The 22,004-nt window shown below is 41.5% G+C and overlaps 1 protein-coding gene across 3 annotated transcripts in view; it reads left to right on the top strand.

Annotated features, from left to right (window-relative positions):
- LOC135219089 (protein O-mannosyl-transferase TMTC4-like) overlaps nt 1–22,004 on the top strand; it is a 218,899-nt gene that overhangs the window by 113,202 nt on the left and 83,693 nt on the right. For all 3 annotated transcript variants that reach the window (XM_064255522.1, XM_064255521.1, XM_064255523.1), the window contains exon 9: nt 9,348–9,553. In XM_064255522.1, the coding sequence (XP_064111592.1) occupies nt 9,348–9,553 (206 nt within the window). The remainder of the gene's footprint in view (nt 1–9,347; nt 9,554–22,004) is intronic.

Raw genomic sequence — 22,004 nt, 5'->3', positions numbered from 1 at the left:
TCATTTGCATCCATGATTCTGAACTTGGGCTTACGACTTCCTATCATTCTGCCTGACTTGTGTATGAGCATTCCATTACTAAGTACCCTAAAGGCCACCAATTGCCCGAAGGCCTTTTGTGTTACCACTTAGGACTTCACCTCCAAACTAGTGCCAACAACTTGTTTTTGGTTCCGACTCAGCCAAGAAGTGGTATCTAGGAACTCCTTTTCTTTTGACTTTCAGTCATCAAACGGACATACTCCACAGCTGACATGGTAGACAACGATACTTTCTGGGTGGTATTTCATAAGGTCAGGGACATTGGTCTGCTCCTAGCATTCAGGTAGTTCCTGTCGGACAGGAACTAAGGATGGGAATGCAGTCACAACAGACCCATGGACTTTTTTTTTTTTCCTCTCTCTCTCTCTCTCTCTCTCTCTCTCTCTCTCTCTCTATCTTGGGTTCTTTGATGGGTGCTTAACAGTCATATAGATCACCCAGCTCTTGAGGACAGGTGGCATCTTACCTATAGTGTACAGCTGCAAAGAGGTGTGTGTGGGACTGGCCTCCTACCTTCTCTTTCTAAGTGACGTTTAGTAAATTGTCACATACTGGAAAGATGTGCATACAGTGTTCTAGATGATTGAGTATCCTGCATATAATCTAGCTCTTTTTGGATTAATAGATGCAGTTCCTACCCTCTCTCTAGCAAGGAGAGTTAGGGACTGACAGTGAAGAGACCTGTTGATTATCTTCAGCTTTCTTGTCTCCAACAATATGGGTTCATCCGAGCCTATCTTTGAATCAGTGATGTTACCTTCCATTTATTTGAAGGCCCAGAAGTTTGGCAGTTGAACATCACACATGTTCAGCAGAACAGAGGCATGTGTCTCCTTCCTTTGATCTAGCATGACCAGGAAAGTAGCACATGGTGGCAAACTAGCAGTCAGTTCAGAGATTTGCTCAGAATCCTCCCACCAATGTAAGGACTAAGTGTTTGTATACATGTAGGAACAAATGACAGATTTTTAAAGTAATTTGTATTTTTCCTAACATACAAACCTGAGGTCTTTACATAGGTGGTCCACCACTAGCCACCCCTCATTCTGCTTCATGGGCCAAAAGGCAAAGTGAATGCGAGGAAATCCTCCCCTTCCATCAGTAGCCAACTATCATTTCCACCTTGTTAAGTTTAATGGCTGGCTCTAGCTTGTGCTGAAAGTAAATCCAACATGTAAAGGCCTCAGGTTTGTATGTTAGGAGAATACCAATAACTTTGAAAAATTCATCATATCAGCCTTTTAAGCAACAGCAGGACTCACCACCTCAAGAATTTTCATAATTTATATGGGTTCTTTTCTCTTTCCTTTTCTTTCCTTCTCCCCTGTATAGGCTAATTGGAGGAAGCCCTTTCCCAGTTTTTTCCCCACCCTCCAATGGTGTCCAAAAGGAGACAGTCATTGGCATGTCCATGTATATTGTGATTGAGTCTCTTATCCTTCAGGAATTGTTCACCACTAAAGTCCCTCGTTCCACTTTCAGGGGAGTAGTTTGACGGTGGCTTCCTCTCTGCTTGTGGTCTTTTATGACCTTGTCCAGAGTTTGGTCAGGAGAAATATCTCTAAGTCTTCTTGTCTTGGCATATCATGCTAAGTAACCATTATTTACCTTCTTAGAAGGGGAGCAGGTTTTCATATCTCGAGGTTGAGACACTAAAAAGGAGCCAACAACCATCCGAGATTTTGCAAGGGCTCCAATCAGGGGCTGAATTCCTTTTTTGGCCCCATCTTTATGACAGAAATTCCCTGAGGTTTCTTTCTCCCAACAGTTCTTGGGTTGTGGCTCAGTTTGTTTTGGGACTCAAAACTTTTGGACTACATAATTCCAAGACCAGCAACCCTTGGGATTATCCTTTTTTCTAGTCTTAGCTAAAACTAGGTTGTCTAGATGGGTTGTAGAAATCTTGCAAGAACTGTAATTCTCTTCCTTTTACATCTCTTTAGACAAGAAGACTAGAGATATTTCTCCCTATTTCTGTTCCTGACCCGTGTTAGTCAGGAATTTGTTCTGGGAATGGACCCCACATTGGTGTCAGCCCTTCAAGCAGAGGATTTATTGAGTTTAGAAATATCAGATTTTATCACTCACTCCCCTTACCATTTGTTTACCTCCATTTTGCTTGTAATTCTATTTTCTATTGTATCTTGAGCCTTTAGGGAATTAATACTCCTACAGTCACACTGGCATCTGTCTCATGAGGCTCTGGGGACTCGCTCATTTGCCCAAACACTGAAGCACTGACTATTCCCATTACAGTTATGTAGATCACAGTGGGAGAGTTAGTGTTCCAGTTTAAGTAATAGATGAAGGATTGTGGCTTTGGTTCTATGCGGATATTTCCTTAATTATCAGAAAACATTTTCAAGTAGCTCCATTAGTATCATCGTATGCTTTTGTCAGCCATGTTTGTTCATTCCCATTTACCTCCAGAGGGGAGTTTTTCTTGTTTCCCCTCTATCCTTGAGGACTTCACATCAAGGGAACTTCAGAAGAATATGGAAAGAGAGTACAGCATCTGCCTGTGGGGTAACTTTAGCTTTTCCCTCTCTCCCCATGCAAACTGGTACAATGGAGGCAAGATTACACAGGGTTAGTCCAACGATGTTGCCCTTGTCCATATGCCATGTTTTCTAGGTGATCAGCCGAAGAATCTAGTAGACTATTTGCAACCTTAGTTGACACCAAGTGCCACTTCACAATTCTAATTTTCCATTGATTGTGCTTTAGGGAACATTGTTCTTCCTTACTCCTGAACATCCTTAAGTCTTCCTTTTTGATTCAGAAGAGAAGAATATTACATGTTCTATTAAATTTTGCAGATTTTCAAATGAGATTTTTTCAAAACTATTCCTATCTATGCCTCTTGGTATACAGGATGAGCATACAGTATTGCTTTTCCTGTAAACTGAGTTTGGCCTTCTCATTATAGATGAGAGTTTTTGTTTATTTTCCATTTCTTTTGCAGACATTTCTAGAATGCTTTTAAAAGACTGCCAGGGGATGTTATTCTCTAATGTCCATTTTGTTGCCTTAGCATGACATATTTTACAATCTGCCTTATCTTTTGATCTATCAATTCTACGGGAATATCTGCCTCTATCAGTTTTCTGCAGTTATGCGAGATATTTAAAGCTATTATACCTGGCTCAAAGCACTTAACTGCACTGTTTTTCCCTGTAGGACTTTGCTTAAAATGAACAGAATGCAACATAGATGTGACTTCCTATGACACTTTCGGTATCTAGGCACTCTGGCTGGGGAACAGAGTCAGTCAACCAGAATGCCTTATCTTGGATATCTCCTCTTCTGACTTCTTGGCCCTAGAGCAGGAACTCCAGCCTTCTGGTTAGGGGTGGAGATGGAAACGACTTGCACTTCTGAGGCACTTGAGGTCAAAGTTTTACTCCCTCGAGCTCAGTGCTTGCACTTGTCTTGCTAGATGCAGGTGAGCTTCATAATTGAGCACCTGCCCAAGAACTGCTGTCTGACAGTTGGTTCCCTGTGTTCTTAGTAAATATGGGAAGTGGCTGGAAAAGAAAAGAATCTCCTGAGCCTTCCCTGAAATGAGGCCCATTGTTCCCTGTGTTCTTAGTAAATATTGGAAGTGGCTGGAAAAGAAAAGAATCTCCTGAGCCTTCCCTGAAATGAGGACCATTGGTTGATTCAAATTATATATAATTGTAGGAGTCATTCTTCTCTCACTCATGCACATGATCAGAAAGCTGGGACTGCTCGGTGGCCATCGACTATCTTGAGGCACAGTCAGTTCCATGAGATGGAACCTCCCACTTTAGGATTGTCTCCCATGTTAGTACTATACGCTTGTTTGAATTCTCTTTGGAAGAAATAGCAATTGTTATTGTAGATATAAAAACTTAACAAATATATACTCAGCCTCACCTATAATTTGTCTATAGCTGAAGAAAAAATGAGTTTAGCCAGGAGAGTGGGCAAGGTTTCTCTTCTCTCTCACTGTACATACCTTTACAACCATGTTAATAGACCAATGTTCAATCGATAATGCTCCTAAATTTGAAGCGTGAACCCGAGGGTATGATAAAAGAGGTAAAACCTCACTATAATTTAGTTATGCGAAGGGTGTTATCTTTAATGAAGATCTACATGAAATGGATGAGGAGGAAATTTTGGAAATGCGTCCGGATGTGCTTTGGAAGGTTTTTAAAGTGCCCCACTCGTCGATGCATATTTTAACATTTGTAAGTTCTTTTTTGCCATCAGAAATTGTTCTTGACAGTGAGATTATGAAAGTTCGTCCTTATAGACCGAGAGTGCTCCAGTGCTTTAAATGTTTTGGTTTTGGACACTCCTCTAACGTTTGTACCAGGGATAAACTTTGTGAATCATGTGGCCAGCCTGAGCACGAGGAATGTTCTGGACTGGTAATTTGTGTAAACTGTAAGGGTGAACATCGAGCCCGTGATAAGAAATATAGTGCACTCAAGAAAGAACAAGAGGCATTACTAAAATCTATTGCTGAACACATCAGTGTGGGACAGGCCAAGAAGCTGTTGGCAAGGAAAACCTATTCAGATGCCTTGAAGGCACCACAATCGAATACTGCTTCTTCTGGGACCCCTTCTGATAGGGCTCCCCAGGGCCCCCCTGGTGGGGTTTCCCACACCCCCTCTAGTGGGGCACCATGTACCTCCCCTGGTGGGGCTTCCCATGTTGCAGAGACTCTGGTCAAGCCAGGGGACCCTGTTTGTTCAAGGGTTCAAGCTAGATCTCAATATGTTGATGACTTCTCTCTGTCAGGGACATTGCCTGACATTGAGCCCTCACCTCACCTTGACATTACAGTGCACCGTGGAGATGACGGTGAGGAGATGGAGGCCCTCTTTATTCGTCAGAAGAGGGCCCTTTCTCCCTCTTCGCCTCATTCACGATCACTCGGCCATTATAGAAAAAAACAAAAGTAAAACTGAAAGGGCAAGTGAAGGCCCATCTTCTAAAAGATCTGTAACACCTAGATCTAGGTCAAGTAGTACTGGTAAAACTGATAAGATCTCTCTCACCAGGACACAGATTCCTAAATTATTAGAGAATTTTAAGATCCCTTCCTCTAAATAATGGCTCTCATGCAGTAGAACATCCGTGGCTTTATACCAAATAGAGAGCAAGTTCGGGTTCTGTTTAAGGATCATGATCTATCTGTGATGTGTCTACAGGAAACAAAGTTGGGAGAGCACACTCCCAACTTGGGTTTTAATTATTCATTTCATAGGTCTCCACCCCTGATAGGTGTACGCGCTCAAGGAAGCACAGGCATCATAGTCCGCAAGTCTGTTAATCACAGGGTTGTTCAATTGAACACTGTGTTGCAGGCCTGTGCAGTTCAAATTTTCAATTGTAAATGGATCACTATGTGTTCTCTATACCTGGATCCATCATTAGAAAATAGATTGCAGGATGCACAGGGTAATCCCCGTCAGCTGGAATTAAACGATCTACAGACACTGATAAACCAGCTTCCTAAACCCTTCATTCTGATGGGGGATTTTAATGCCAAGCACACCCTTTGGGGAGAGCCAAACTGCGACTGGTGGGGTTTAATAATAGAACAGCTGCTTGACTTAAATGACATCACTTTAATGAATAATGGTTCCCCTACAAGACATGATGTTTTTCATAATACTGATTCAGCCATTGACCTCACTATCTGCTCTTCGTCTTTGAGGTTAGATTACCAGTGGGTAGTAGACCAGAATGATCATGGCAGTGATCATTGGCCCATTCACTTAAAGTATATGAAAAATATTCCATCTCAGAGCCCAACACCTGCTGTCTATTCCTCAAACTTCTGGTAAACCTCGGCGTCCTCTAGTACCTTGGTGGAGTGATGCATGCGCCTTGAGCCGAAAGATAACAAGAACTTGCTACAAGAGATATCGTAGATATCCTTGCTTAGTCAATAAAATTATCTATAAAAAAGCTCTTGCTAAGCAAAAGAAAACATTTAAGCAAGCAAAGAGGGAATCCTTTATTAGATATATAAGTGAATTAAAATATGATTCCCCTATGTCATTAGTCTGGTACACAATCCGAAAGCTGCAAGGGAAATTTTCTCCACCTCCCTTGCCTAAATTGAAAATTGATGGCTTCCTCATATCTGATTCTAGAGAAGTTGCAGAAACCTTTGGTAGGGATTTCTCCAATATATCTAGTTCCCTACATTACTCTCCTGCATTCAGGAATATTAGGAACGGTACCACGGTTGTTCCTCCTGTTAGTTTAAATTCAGAGTCGTATAATCTTCCTTTCACCATGAAAGAATTGGATCATGCAATCTCGTTATCTTCCCCAACATCTCCTGGGGAAGATGATATACTGTACTCAATGATTTTTAATCTGCCTAGAAGTACAAAATAATTTCTTTTAGACATTTTAAACAGTTTTTGCCTTTCAGAAACTTCACCTGTCTTGGAAGATATCGATTATTGTACCTGTTTTAAAACCTTTTTAAGATTCCTTCCTTCCTAAGAACTATAGGCCAATTGCTCTAACTAGTTGTGTTAGCAAGATATATGAGAGGATGGACAATGCTCGACTTGTGTGGTACATATTTGGATTCAAAGAATCTTTTATCTAATCGGCAGTTTGGCTTTAGGAAAAATAGAAGTACTTCTGACCCTTTGATGTTCCTTACTCGGGAGATACAGAATGCTTTTGCTGTGCAAAACCAGACTGTTGCAGTATTCTTTGACCTAGAAAAAGCCTACGACACTACCTGGCGAGGGGTATCCTTATGCAACTTGTTGAGTGGGGTATTGTGGGTAATTTGTTCTATGTCTTAAAGATTTTTTGTCAGAACGTTACCTGAAAGTAAGAGTGGGCTCTTACATTTCTTCTGCTTACCTTTAAGAAGAAGGGTTACCTCAGGGAAGCGTCCTTAGTCCAACACTCTTTAATGTAGCTGTCAACGGTCTACTAGAACAAGTTTCTGTCGGGGTGCATGGTCTGGCCTTTGCTGATGATTATTCAATAATCTGTAGTAAGTCTACAGCTGTTGAAGCTTGTCAAAAGATCCAGACTGCTATTAATGCTTCAACATTATGGGCCAATACTAAAGGGTTCAAATTTTCCCCAGAAAAAACCAAAGCTGTACAATTTTGTCGATTAAGAAGAGTGGAAGAGATCCCTATGCTGTTTTTAAATGATTCGATTTTACCTTATGAAGATAGCATTAAGTTTCTAGGTGTTACATTTGATAAAAAATTAACTTTTACTCAACATGTTAATGAAGTTGTATGTAACGTGAGGCTTCGTCTTAATATTCTTAAAGTTGGGTTTAATTTTAATTGGGGGGGCAGATTGAATCACCCTTTTGAGGATGTACCAGGTTTTATGCCTAAGCAAAATTGATTATGGTTGTCAAGTTTATGGTTGTGCGTGCAAGACAACACTGCAGAAATTAGATGTTGTCCATAATATGGCTTTACGTATTTGTATGGGAGCCTGTAGAACTTCACCAGTAGAAAGCCCCACTATTTATCCATAGGGAGGAATTAGGCTTGAGATGTATATCAAGAGTACGTACTTACGTCAAAGCTGAACCCAAACTATAAGTAGGTTAGAGAACCAACTGATAGAGCCCCAAATAGACCTAAACTGCCAAAGCCGCTTGAAGTTCGACTAGCAAGCTCTGCCAGGGAGGTGGGATTACTACCTCCTGCAGTAGCTGAAATTTTGCCCTCAAAGTTTCCTCCTTGGAATAGGCCGTGCTTAGAGATCTGCACAATTAGGGACAGCAGGAGCAACAGTTCTGGTGATCAGTTGAGGGCAAGTTTCTTGGATCATGCTTTTGAACATGGTGATTCTCATCATATATATACTGATGGCTCGAAGGGTTCTGGTGGTGTTGGTTGCTCTGTAGTGACAAGTGATAATATCATTAAAAAGAAGCTTCCACCTAATTCCTCTGTTTTTACAGCTGAACTGCTGGCAGTTTTGACTGCTCTTAAATATATTTTTTATAGTTCTTGTACTAACAAGGTTTTTACCATTTTTACCGACTTCTGAGTGTTTTATCTTCTCTTAAAAGCCTAGTCTCTTGCCACCCTTGAGTGCAAGAAGTACAAGATTGGTTTTATCTTTTAATTTAATAGAAGAGGTTTTTCTGTTAGGTTTTGTAGGGCTCCGTCCCATGTTGAAATTTTTGGGAATGAGCGAGCCGACACTGCTAAGGCTGCAACTAGGCTTAGGCACATTTCCAACGTGGGCGTCCCTGTTTCCGATTTTAAAAGTACCATTCGATTTTATTGTAGAGACCAGTGGCAGGCCCACTGGTCTACTTTAGATAATAATCTTAAATTGAAGTCGATTAGGCCTACTGTTCATCCTTGGCCTCATAGCCGGATGGATAGAAGGTCTGAGATAGTTTTAGCTAGATTATGTATTGGCCACACTAAATATACTTACGGGTATCTAATGATGAGTGGAGCGGATAGGCAGGTTCCTCGCTGTTCCATCTGTCGTGGATTTGACTGTGGTGCATATTTTGGTGGAGTGCCCTCATTTTGAAAACAAACGTAGAGCTTGTTTGCTGGCAAATAAGACTCTTGCCGATATTTTAGGTGAAGGTGCTCAGGCAGAGCAAAATATGACATTTAAAAAAAATATTAATCTTTTTTTATGAATTGTAATTTTCTCTTAATTGGTTTAGGTTTCTTGTTTGGTTTTTATGAATGATTGATTTGTACGTTAGATCGGTTGTGTGTATGTATGTTTGTGCGACAGTTACTTTTTTATTTTTAAGATATATATGCGCTGAATGGCCCCTCGGCTCCGGCGCTTGGCTGTGCCAAAAATTTTATAATCTAATCTAATCTACAACCATGTTAATAAGCTTCAGTGACCAAAACCTCCTGTTTCTTAGGGATACTGCTTTGTAAATATTTCAAGTTTGTAAATGTAAGAAATTTTTCTTTTAAAATTGCAATTTACAATAAATAAAGCATTTTTCATTGCAGTTATTCTATACTTTGAATACCTATGACCTTTTTTCAGGGTCATATTCTCATTGTATGCTTGCATGATGTCTGATTTTGTATGTTGATTATTTGATTTAGCAAATCTATCTGATACTTGAATGCTGCTTTCTTTTGCAAAGTTAACTGTCTGATTAAAATTTTAATGCTTTATATCATAAACATGTTTGATTTAAGTTATAATTTTTTAATGCATGCCTCCATAGGGGCTTATTTGCTCCTAAGTTATGCTTAGAAATTGAATGAATAATGAATCACATTAAAAATTCTATAAAGCTTATTATATTTTCTCCGCAGAGTCTGAATTATCAGTACACATACAGCATGAATGTGCTCCTTCTCCTACTGCCGATATGGCTTTGTTTTGATTGGTCTATGGGATGTATTCCGGTCATAGTAAACCTCACCGATCCAAGGTTGCTGTCACTTCCTGCTCTTTGGGTGTTGTTTGCTTTGTTGCTGAAACGAGGCATGGCTCAGGGAAAGACCAATCAAACCTCTAGGTATGGCTTACTTGTTTTTTAACCTTTTCAGTAGCATACAAACTGAAAATGAATCTCTTTTTTTTTTTTTAAATTTTAATAAGTTTTCCATGGAACACTCTGAGCTATAATTTGATGAAAAATGAAACTAGTATTAGGGAAATGGAGCCAAGATTTAGTGTGAAAACAAATTTTATAAAAGCTCAGAGGTCTGTTATTACATTCAGACTACTGACCCTCCCCTTTAGGGTCAATGTTGATTCCAATTTAAATTTTTTAGTGGTGTTTGATGAGTGTAGTTATTCTGTTATATATGAGAATGAAATGTAGTAGCAAGCAGAACTGAACCCCAGTTGGTTTGTGTTCAAGATTTTTATTCAATCTCCATTTTGATCTAAATTTTTTACTCTGAATTGTGAGTGTTTCTCATGATAAATTGTATTTTAATATTAAGACTGAGCTGCTTTTTTTAGTTGTATTTGTATGTTTGCCCATTGTATTACTTAAATATTTTTCCTCTATTTACATTTTATTTTCTTTTTTGGGGTAAAACTCTTAATATGGGGCATATTCAAGTGTTATGTTATAGTTGACCACTGTTATTATGATTAAATAGTTTGAAAACTTTATGCTGATTAAAGGAACACATATGCATGATTTTAACCCATTTGTTGAATGCACCTCATAAAATCTGAGGCATGTATGAGCTGTATCTTTAAGGCTTTTGTGTTGTGGGGGGGGGGGGGGGGGGGGGAAGGACATCATAGAAACTTTTCTTAATTTTATGATTGTTTTCAAATCTAGGGACAGTACAATCTGACCCCTTGATCCCTTAAGTTAAGTTAAGTATATCTTAGTTTTACTGGACCACTGAGCTGATTAACAGCTCTCCTAGGGCTGGCCCGAAGGATTAGATATTTTTACATGGCTAGGAACCAATTGGTTACCTAGCAACGAGACCTACAGCTTATTGTGGGATCCAAAACACATTATATCGAGAAATAAATTTCTATTACCAGAAATAAATTCCTCTGGTTCCATGTTGGCCGAGCCGCCTTGATCCCTTAATGCATACCTGTACATCGAGGGTCAGTGTAAGACTTGAAGAGTAAAATTAATACATTGCAGTACAGTGCAGTACAAGTTCTACACAGTGGATTTGCAGACTTTGGACCATTTAATGTTAGAATTGGAGGGACAGTTAGAGTTTGAGCTGTTTGATATGAAGTAGGGTTGGGGGTAATTTATTACTATTCACACCAAGTATTTTATATCCCTCCCCTTATACATCATGATCGTAACCCTGGAAATAACGTCTATTGATAAGCGTTGTAACCTCGGAACGTCGTAAGCCGACACCGTCGTAACCCGGGGACTGCCTGTATATACTTCAGTTGTAATAATAATTCTTCAGTTGTACTGATACTATTCATCTCTACTTGTCCTTGCAGTGCTGAGTAGTCATTCTATCGCAGACAATTTACTCCTCTAACCTGTACACATTTGAGAATATCATGTGCCTTGAGCTAATTGTCTTCACTGAAGCTCATCTGGAAACACTGGCTCTTGTTTCATCTAATCCCGGTTCCTTTAGCAGCAATTAACATGGTGGTAGTAGCCTTGATGATGTGGGGATCACTGTTGTTCTGTTGCTGCTCACAAGAGACCGTATTTAGAAGGGAGCATGTCATTCAGAAGGGTCTCGCATTTGGTTTGTTAATACATGGAGTAGCACTGCTCGAGCAATGACACAATAGTAAAATTTGACATGACTCCACAGCCCATGGTGAATAATGTTTGACTTGGCTTCACAGCCCATGGTTGATTATGTTTGACATGGCTTCACGGCCCATGGTGGATTGTGTATGAACCATGCAGTGTGCCACTCACCCATCTCTTCTGTATTAGACTCAGTCCAACATGCCAATCACTGTCAGTTTTGACTATGTGATTTCTTATTCATATCTATTGCACCAGTAATTGGTTAAGGCAGTCCCCGGTTATCGGGGGGAGGGGGGGGGTTCAGTTCCCAGGGGTGTGCTGATAAGTGAAAACCATCATTAACCAAAACTCGGTGATTTATGGCGCCATAATGGGGCTTATGGGGCTGATAACCGGTTATTGGCACAATAAGAACCCGCAATTTAAACTTGTTGATTCAGGTTACATGCTTTGCCTTCCAGGTCCATTGAATGCTTTGGTCTATGAAAACCTTGTACTCTTGTGTCTTCTATTATAAATAGCGTACAGTGTGTCAATCACTAAAGCTTACTGTTACCTTCATAATTCCGCATTGTTCATACACAAACAAACCTTCGGTCTTAACAATAGGATCATTTCTAGCGACCAGCTGGATCCGGTTAAATCGCAGATGAAAGCAAGGAATCTTGTGAGATCTGGCAAAGCGTGCTTATATCGGGTGAAAAGTGGTCAAGGACCACACACCCATGCCAGTGTCAGTCTTTTCTTAAACCGCCAGGACGAGAGTTGTGGTTGACACCTCTCGGCCTTTACCTGGCTCATTGCCCATTTTCACTTGTGTTTCTGTGTGTGTGTACTTTTATTATGGCTTCTGCTCCTTCTCAGCCTTGTCAACGTGTGTGCCCTAGAACTCCAGGTTTTCCGTGTTCTCGTTTTTTGGCTTTGTCAGCGACGGATCCTCTCATCACTTGTAGTAGGTGCCGTTCTAACGTTTGTACAATAACAGATCCCAGCATGGAATGCTGTGTGTGGCCTAGAAAGCAGTGGAAGTTATTTTATAGTAAGAGGGAGCATCGTAGTTTCTACTTTTCCTTCGTGGGAGGGTTTTTCTTCTCTTCCTGATGTCATCTCCTGCGACTGTCACACCCCGTGCTAGTGTTGTGCCTTTGTTCCCTTCCTTTTCTTTCATCGATTCGTTGTTGGAAGTATCAGGAGGCCCTCAGGCTGATTTATGTAATGTCGCCCCCCTCTTCCTCAGGAGTTAATTTGATTCCCGAAGGGGGGGGGAGGCATTTTCATCAGTTTCATTCATTTCAGATTCGAAGGCGTCCAAAATGGCGGCACTCTGAGGGACGCTTGGGCTACGGGGTCCACCCTCCTTGGAGGGTTTGCTGATACACTCTAATATGCTTGCTGCCCCCCTCCTCACCCTGTCTAGGCCCTTCCCCCCCTCCTCCTGGCCTTGTCTTTGTTGGTAGCCGAGGTCAGCCATATTGTATTCCTCCGCCAGTGACAATTGCTGCTTCTTCAAATCAGAAGGAAGCCGTGGCATCAGCCCCGCTAGTGATGTCATGGGGTCAGCCATTTTGTATCCCTCTACCAGTGGTGTCTGCTTCCTGTTCAGATCGAGGGGAAGCCATGATGTCATCACCGCATATGACATCACTTCCATCGATGATGTCACTCCCAGTTGTCTCCGCTGTGCTGCCTCGCTCATCTGTGTTGTCATCGTTTGCTGCCGTGACGTCATCTCTGCCATCCAGTTCGCTGCATCTCCCTTCCATGTCGTTGGCCCCTTCTCTTGCTGATCCGTCTGAGGCTTTACGCCAGGTGGTTCTTAAGAGATTGGACCCTGTTTTATTAGATAGGTTTGCTGCCATGTCGCCTGGGAGGGCTGGAAGCAAGCGTGTTACATCGCCCCTGCCTCCTGCAAAGAGATTGTGTTAGGAGCCAGTGCTGTCTTCCTCTCCTTCTCCCCCCATCTCCACCCTGTCGCTGTATCAAGTGTTGGAAGGCTAAGGACTTTGCCCTTTCTTTGTCTGCGAGTGAGGAGCGGCACGCCTGTGTTCCTGTGAGTGTTGGTGTTACTGACTCCTGTGCAGTCTGCAGTGGCTGCTTCATCCTCTGCATCAAGTCATGAATGTGTTGCAATCTCCCACGTTCGTGCACATGTAGGTGCTTCCGCTTCTCCTTCTACAGGGCCTTTCGTCGCCGTAAGGATCTCAAGATGCCTGTCAAGAGGTCGAACGTTGTGAGCACAGAGTTTGTGCAAAAGGAGTGTTTGCCTGCCCCTCTCCCTGTTACTTCCAGGGGTTCGACTCCGAGGGATTCTCGTTCTATTTCGAGAGTTCAAGACTCCTCACGTATGCATGTATGTGTGTCCGCCCTGCACGTGCTTGTACGCGGCCATGTTTAAGAGTCATCTCTTGGGAGAGTGCATAGTGATGTCCCTAGTGTTGTGGTTGGTTCGTCACAGGATTTTGCACTTGAATCCAGCCCAGACAGGCTAATTGGTGTTTCGGGCTGTTTGGCTGCTGGTTCTCCTGTTAATTTACATGAGGAAGGTGCTTTAGATGAGCCTGCACATCTTTCTCATCATCGGTCTCCATTGCCAGAGCAGGAGGAGGGAGACACGCAAGAGTTTTTGTCTTCCTTTACAGATGTTATCGATCTCATTAGTGGGTTCAACAATTTGGAGAGTAGGACTCAGGCTCAGTCATCTTTCACTCCTTCCTGCTTGGAAGCCTTGCTGGGAGCTATCCAGGATCCCAAGTCATCGTTTCAACTTCCCTTGTCGAGGCATGTCCAGTCGGTCTTACATAAGGTTAATGCCTCTGTTTCAGATCGGGACACATCGCTTCGCTCTAAGGGCTCTGCCAAGTTGCTTCCCCCACCTCTCACGAGGCATAGGAAGTACTATGCTACAAACTCTGCATACTTGATGTCACGTCATCTTAACCCGGACGTCATTTGCCTGAAGCCGGGATTGACTTTGGAGCAGGTGAGGTTGGTGGCTCCATCCTTGTCTCCACAGGATGCTTCAGCTTTGGAGTCTACGGCAGCCTCCATGTTGCAGACTGTTTCATGGCTGGACTTCTGGTTGGCGGTCATTGCCAAGATAGCTTCTGACAGGTCCCCAGAGGGGTTGGTGAGTGCTTCCTCTCTTGCCAGTTTGTTGCAGTCTGTAGGCAAGGCGTTCTCATATCTTGCTCACCTCAGTTTAATTTATGGACTAATCCTCTCCTGATTAGAAGAGATGTGGTTTTATCCAGGATGGAAAGATCAGTTGACTCTTAGTCCTTGCTGGCATGGAGGAATGGGGATCTTTTGAATCACAATTTCTGTTCCCTCAGACTTAGCTGGAGGATGAAAGACTGGTGCCAGGCTGACACCAAGGACAGATTAGTGCAATAAGCTGTCAGACTGTTGTTATACATTTCTGCTGCATCAGAGGGGTTCATCCAGACCCAGATCTGTTTTTAAATGGACAGAGACTTGCATGTGTACAGGAAACAAAGTTTTTAGGCCTCATCTTTGACAGCCCGTTAACATGGGAAGCTCATCTCAGGAGCTTCAAAGTCAAATGCATGAAGGCGTTAGATGTTTTGAAAGTGTTAAGTCATACAAAATGGGGGGCTGATAGAAAGCACTTGCTACATGTTTATAGAGCAATGGTTGCTTCAAAATTGGCATATGGGTCAGAGATCTACTCATCAGCAACTACAAGAAGATTAGATACTTTGAATGCAGTTCACCATGGGGAAATTAGAATTGCAACTGGAGCCTTTAGATCCTCCCCAATATCTAGTGTATTAGTGGATGCGGGTGAACTGCCCCTAGATTTGATAAGAAAATTTACCCTGTTGAAATATTGGTACCACATACTGAGAACTCCTGAGTCCTTAGCCTACAATACTGTTTTCAAAGGCAATTTTTGTACTATTCATGGAAGATACACTTCATATCCAAAGCCCTTTGGGTACAGGGTAAAATGTGCCTTAGAGGAGCTAAATGTAATAAAAGGAAAAGTAACTCCAGTAAAATTTTCAAGATTCCCTCCATGGAAGTTGCCCTCTGTAAAATATTGTAAATGGTTTTCTGGTTGCAAGGCAGATTGTTCAGATGATATTCTTAAACAGAAATTCCTTTGCCATGCTGAAAAGCATGATAACTCGAGGCAAATCTTTACCGATGGCTCCAAATCCAGTGCAGGCATTGGGTTTGGAGTGGTATATCCTGACAGTAGTATTTGTGGTGCACTACCAAGTTCTGCTTCTATTTTTACTGCCGAACTTTTTAGCACTTTAACTGCACTAAAGAAAATTGTTACTTTAGAAGGTGATTATTGTACTATTTTTAGTAATTCCAAGAGTGCCTTGGAAGCTTTGACATCTTTTAATCCAGTACACCCTGTGGTACTGGAAATGATAAAGTGGCTTTTTTTTTATTAAAACAAAAACAGAAGGCAGTCAACTTCTGCTGGGTTCCTTCACATGTTGGCATTGTTGGAAATGAACAAGCTGATGAACTGGCTAAGTCAGGTACATAAAAAAAATCCAAGAAGTATAGCAATTCCTTGCTCAGACTACATTCCTGAAATTAAAAAGATAGTAGAATCAGTTTGGCAATTTTATTGGACAATAGAGAGCAATAATAAGATGAGAGAACTTACTGATGTAATCAACCCCTGGCTTTATATGTTAGAAGACCATGGGAAAGAGACTGCATTATGTAGGTTACTGATCGGCCACACACGGATTACTCATGGATTTTTAATGAACAATGACCCGACCCATTTTGTGAGGATTGTCTTGTTCCCCTCGCAGTAAAACATTTAATAGTAGAATGTCCCAGCTTAATGTCAGTAAGGAACCATCATTTTAACATAGTTGGAAGAACGGATTTTAAACTGGATACCATTATAGGAAGAGATTTAAATGAGCATAGCCTTTTTAGTTACCTTCAAGAAGCAGGTCTTCTTGAAAAAATTTTAGGTTAATTTGGTCATGATGTTTGAGTTTGTATATGTGTTAGTATGTGTTAGTGTATATCATTTGCTTTTAAGTCTTTTACTTTATTAAATTTTTATTTACATAAAGTTTACCTCCAATTAATATAATATTTATTACCATATATAAAGTTTTAGTACTCTTAATATCTCTTTATTTCACAGAATTGTGTAGAATTTGGAAGTATGTGGGGTGTCTGTGTTGCTTGTAATTTTGTTTACAATTAATTTGAAATAGGTGTGTAGGTGGGATGGGTATTTCTTGTGTTTGTGGGTTCTGTATAGTTCTCTGACAGATTTTTATATAAATATATTTATAGCTTTTTAATTGACTTTTCCTTTGTAATTCCTTTTAATGATACGGCATCAATAACCTTGTCATTGCGACGCCAGTAAGAACTAACAAATCAATCTATCAATCTCAGCCATCTGTCAGGGGGATTGGATGAAAACAATAGACTTGCAGGACACTTAACTTCAATATTCCCATTCACTGAAATCCAGGAAATATCTAAGGTTTGTGTTCCAGGACAGGGACTTTAAATTTTGGGCTCTGTGTTTTGGCCTCTCCACAGCTCCACACGCTTCTACCCAGGTTCTTTCCCCCCTTGCAAAGTGGTTACCCCTATCAGGAATCAGCATTTGTCTATATTTAGACGACTGGTTCCTTTGCTCCCTATCGGAATCAAAATGCTCGGAGGACCAACAACAGACTCTTCTGCTGGCCCAAGAATGGGGCTTACTAATCAACACATCCAAATCCCAAAAAGTCCCGACTCGGTTGATTCTATATTTGGGTATGAGGATAGAATCTCAGAGTTTTTGGGCTTTTCCATCAGACAAGAAAGTCCTTTCCTGCTTCCAGACAGTTTGGGATTTTTTCTCTCACCCATCATGCTCTGCCACCAATTAGATGAGTGTTCTGGGAACCTTTTCATCAATAGAGGAATTTGTGTCTCTGGGAAGACTGCATTTGAGACCACTTCAATTCTCCCTCAAAGCCAGTTGGCAAAGGAAACATCACCCAGACTCTTTTTATCTTCTCGATCACTCCCGAGATCAAAGAGGACCTCAATTGGTGGCTTGTAGAAGGAAGATTTGCAGAATGAAAGTCACTATTCCCTCTGAGCTCCAACCGTGTACTATACTCAGATGCATCGAATCTGAGTTGGGGTACTCTACAGAAAAATGTAGAAGGATCAGGGATGTGGTCCCAAACAGGAAGGAGTGTACATATAAATGCAAAAGAGCTCATGGCAATACATCTGGCTCTTCAGCATTTTGCAACAGTGACTTACAACAGCACAATTATTGTTCACTTTGACAATACGACAGCCCTTGCGTACGTAAGGAATTAGGAAGGGACGCATTCTCTCTCTCTCTCTCTCTCTCTCTCTCTCTGGGCTCAGGACAATCACACAAAGATTGTCACAAGATTTATTCAAGGGGTGTTAAATGTCCTGACAGACAAGTTAAATCGTTGCAAATAGGTTCCACCGACGGAGTGGACACTTGAATCCACAGGTGTGCTCCGACCTGTGGAAACGGTGGGGTAAGCCATCGAGAGACCTGTTTGCAACATTGAGGAATCACAGACTTCCCCTTTATTGTTCACCAGTCCCAGATCCTGTACCATGGGCAACAAATGTGATTATTCAGGATTGGTCGAACCTCGACATTTATGCATTCCGTTGAGTACGGTGAGGGATGTCAGAAATAAGTTTCAGTCACACAGCAGCACCTCGATGACTTTGGTAAGTTCTCTTTTTGCCCCAGAAGGAATGGTTTCCAGACCTCCTTATTTCCCAAGACTTCTGCAGCAGCAATGAAGTCTACTCCATCAACTGCATCATAATCGGTTCCACCAAGGGCTATCCACTTGTCAGACTGTCAGGAAGCTTGTCAGAGCAAAGGGGTTTTCAATACCAGCTGCAGAGGAAATTGTAAAATGCAGACACCAATCTTCCTCTAATGTCTAAGTGGGCAGTCTTCTGCAGCTGCCGTAGAAGATACAACGTCATATCTATTTCTACCCCTAACTCAAATAGCCAATTTTTTACTTTGTGTCTCTGGGAAGACTGCATTTGAAACTGCTTCAGTTCTCCCTCAAAGCCAGTTGGCCAAGGAAACATCATCCAGACTTTTTTTTCTTCTCGATCACTCCCGAGATCAAAGAGGACCTCAATTGGTGGCTTGTAGAAGGAAGATTTGCAGAATGAAAGTTAACAATTCCATCTGTGCTCCAAGCGTGTACTGTACTCAGATACATCGAATCTGGGTTGGGGTACTCTACAGAAAATGTAGAAGTATCAGGGACGTGGTCCCAAACAGAAAGGAGTGTACATATAGATGCAAAAGAACTCAAGGCAATACATCTGGCTCTTCAGCATTTTGCAACAGTGACTTACAACAGCACAATTATTGTTCACTTGAACAATACGACAGCCCTTGCATACATAAGGAATTAGGGAGGGGCGCATTCCCTCTCTCTCTCTCTCTGGGCTCAGGACAGTCACACAAAGATTGTCACAAGTTTAATTCAAGGGGTGTTAAATGTCATGGCAGATAAGGTAAATCATTGCAAAAAGGTTCTACCAGAGTGGACACTGAATCCACAGATGTGCTCCGACCTGTGGTAACGGTGGGGTAAGCCGTCGAGAGACCTGTTTGAAATGTTGAGGAATCACAGACTTCCCCTTTATTGTTCACCAGTCCCAGATCCTGTACCATGGGCAACAGATGCGATTATTCAGGTTTGGTCGAACCTCGACATTTATGCATTCTGTTGAGTACGGTGAGGGATGTCAGAAACAAGTTTCAGTCACACAGCAGCACCTCGATGACTTTGGTAAGTTCTCTTTTTGCCACAGAAGGAATGGTTTCCAGACCTCCTCGTGGATTTCCCAAGACTTCTGCAGCAGCAACGAAGTCTACTCTATCAACTGCAGTGTCATCGGTTCCACTTAGGGCTATCCACTTGTCAGACTGTCAGGAAGCTTGCCAGAGCAAAGGGGTTTACAAAACCAGGCAGAGGAAATTGTAAAATGCAGATGCCAATCTTCTTCTAATGTCTATCAGTCTAAGTGGGCAGTCTTCTGCAACTGGTGTAGAAGATACAACGTCATCTCTACTTCTACCACCGTAACTCAAATAGCCAATTTTTTACTTTTTTTTTTCTTTATTTTTTAGGTAATCATGACATTTAGCTAGTTTTACCATCAAGGGCTTCAGGGCCATGCTAAACTCAGTGTTTAGGCATAGGGGATTAGTCTCATCCTCTGATAAAGATATCAGTAATCTGATTCTTTTGAGGCGTCCGTACTAGAGCAGATAAAATGGATTTCAGGCCCTCCATACCAACCTCTTCAATCCTCATCTCTCGGGGATTTAACTAGAAACACTTTTTTTTGTAGAATTAGCTATGGCTAAAAGAGTGAGCGAAGTTCAGGTCTTAGACAAGAAGATAGGATGTACACTGGGAAATGCAGTGAGTTCATTTACTTTGAGTTTCTTAGCCAAAACTGAAACACCATCCAATCCTAGGCCTTGCTTGGTCACAATCAAATCTCTGACCGATATCCTCGGTCCAACGGATCAAGAAAGGACTCTGTGCCCAGGAAGAGCTTTAAAACATCACTTGGAGAGAACCAAGGGTATCAGAGGTATCTCCCCCAACCTCTGGTTAAGGACCCATCTCGTCCCCTATTTTCTTAAGAGACATTATGTATGAGTTTCATTCGAAAATTAAAGAAGTGGATTTTCCTATTTCTAATGTTGAAGCCCGTGAAGTTAGGGCAGTAGCCACTTCCTTTGCTTTCAAAAGTAATTTATCTCATGTTGATTGTACAGTCTACATTCTGGAGATGCAAATCAGTGTTTGCAGATTTTTATTTACATAATATTGAAACAATTTATGATAACTGTAGTGCGGTAGGGCCATTATAAATACCTGGCATGGTATTGGGAAATGAAGGCTAGGAGAATATCCTGTTCTCCTCTATCCACTCACCTTGACATTGGTCATCGCATTTTTTGGGAATCTTGTGGGCACTGTGTAACCAGAGTATCCAATCTTGTTTTTATGGATGAGTAATGGTATTTGTTTTTAATTGGTGTTTGGTTAACTTGAATTTTTGGTTGTTTTGTGTATTGCAAGGGCAAGGGCTTTTATTTATTGTAATGCTTTAGCAACCATCGGAGCACTCCTTGGTTGCAAAGCACCCCACTCAAGTAGAAGGGTCAGTTACCTATACCAAAACAAAAGAATTGCTATTGCAAATTTCAAATTTAATCTGCAGCGAAAATTAGAAATTTATAGCTATGTAGTTACTTAAGTATATACCATATTCATGGTATGCGTACCAGACACCCCTCCGAATAGCAAGAATCCACAAATACTTAGAACCCCCTCTTTAAAAATGCTTATAACTGCCTATCTTAAAAGTTCAAATACCAAATGTATAAAGTATCACCCTACATCAAATATACTGTAAATTATTATTCTAGCACTGTATTAATCTTTGAAATGATATTAATATTAATTTCAAAGTGATCTTAAACATTTACCATTAGTAATATATACATGCAGCCAATAACAGAGAGAGAGAGAGAGAGAGAGAGAGAGAGAGAGAGACGAGAGAGACGAGAGATGAGAGACCTAGATGAGAGAGAGAGAGAGAGAGAGAGAGAAATCATTGAATGGGCAACATCATATATTTGACCATCAAGATTGAAATTATTTATGAATTATTTATTTCGGAGACATAGAGAATATGTAATGAGAGAGAGAGAGAGAGAGAGAGAGAATAACTCCTTACAATATCAAAAGATTGAAATGAACCTCAATAGGCAACACTTCTTCCCCCATACATATATCTTTTCGAAAAGAGAGAGAGAGAGAGAGAGAGAGAGAGAGAGAGATCAAAGAAGGAATAGAGATAAGATGATCAGGCGTTGGCAACAGTTTGGCCCACGGTCAATTAACGTGACATTTCTGACAGGCTGCCCAACCTCCCCCCTTGCTTCACAACTTAGGCAAAAGACTGGGCATTGACACTAAGGGAGGCTTCTCCCTGAACAGGATGGAGTAGCCCTCTTTCAGGACTACCGAAATTCACAGTTCTGCAACCCTGGTTTCTCATTTCTCCCACATATGAAGAAGCCTGGCTCCCACTGGCACACAGAGGACAGGACCTTCACTTATGAGAGGAAGGTTTTGAGGGGGGGGGCCTTTTTGAATGGTTGGGCTGGTTACACATTAGATTGAGGTCTGGGCTGGATTCTTGCCCCACTGCAGTGAAAGGGCTGTTGCTGGAGAGGAGAGACCATCTTAGCACTAAAAGAGGGTGGTGCCTTCGGTTGTTTGAGTTACTGAGCCAGCAGATCTTGGGTAGATTTCTTTTGAAGATCAAGCTATCTCCTGGACTGTAGCTTAAAGAAACATGATGATGATCCAGTGGTGAAAAGAGAAGCGCAGATTTCTGGGAAGTAATTCCCCCAAGGAAAACAAGGAGACCAATTCCAAGGACCCATCCCTAATGGCTTTGTCTGCACAAGAAAGGACCCCAGCCAGTCTGCAGACAAGTCCTCTGTGAGATCGCCACAATCTTCTATTTTCTTTGCAAGTGCGCAAATGGCCAAAACTGAAAAAAGCTGAGTACTTTGAATAATTACTTAACTAAATGGTCAAGTCCCATAGAAGAGAACATGATCTTGACTGATGTGAAGGCTGACCACAAAAGTGGATAGATAAATCTTAAATAA

Source organism: Macrobrachium nipponense, chromosome 1, assembly GCF_015104395.2.
Source record: "Macrobrachium nipponense isolate FS-2020 chromosome 1, ASM1510439v2, whole genome shotgun sequence".
Classification (NCBI taxonomy): domain Eukaryota; kingdom Metazoa; phylum Arthropoda; class Malacostraca; order Decapoda; family Palaemonidae; genus Macrobrachium; species Macrobrachium nipponense.
The sequence above is the reverse complement of the archived record's forward strand: the minus strand, read 5'-3'. Positions and strand labels throughout refer to the sequence as shown.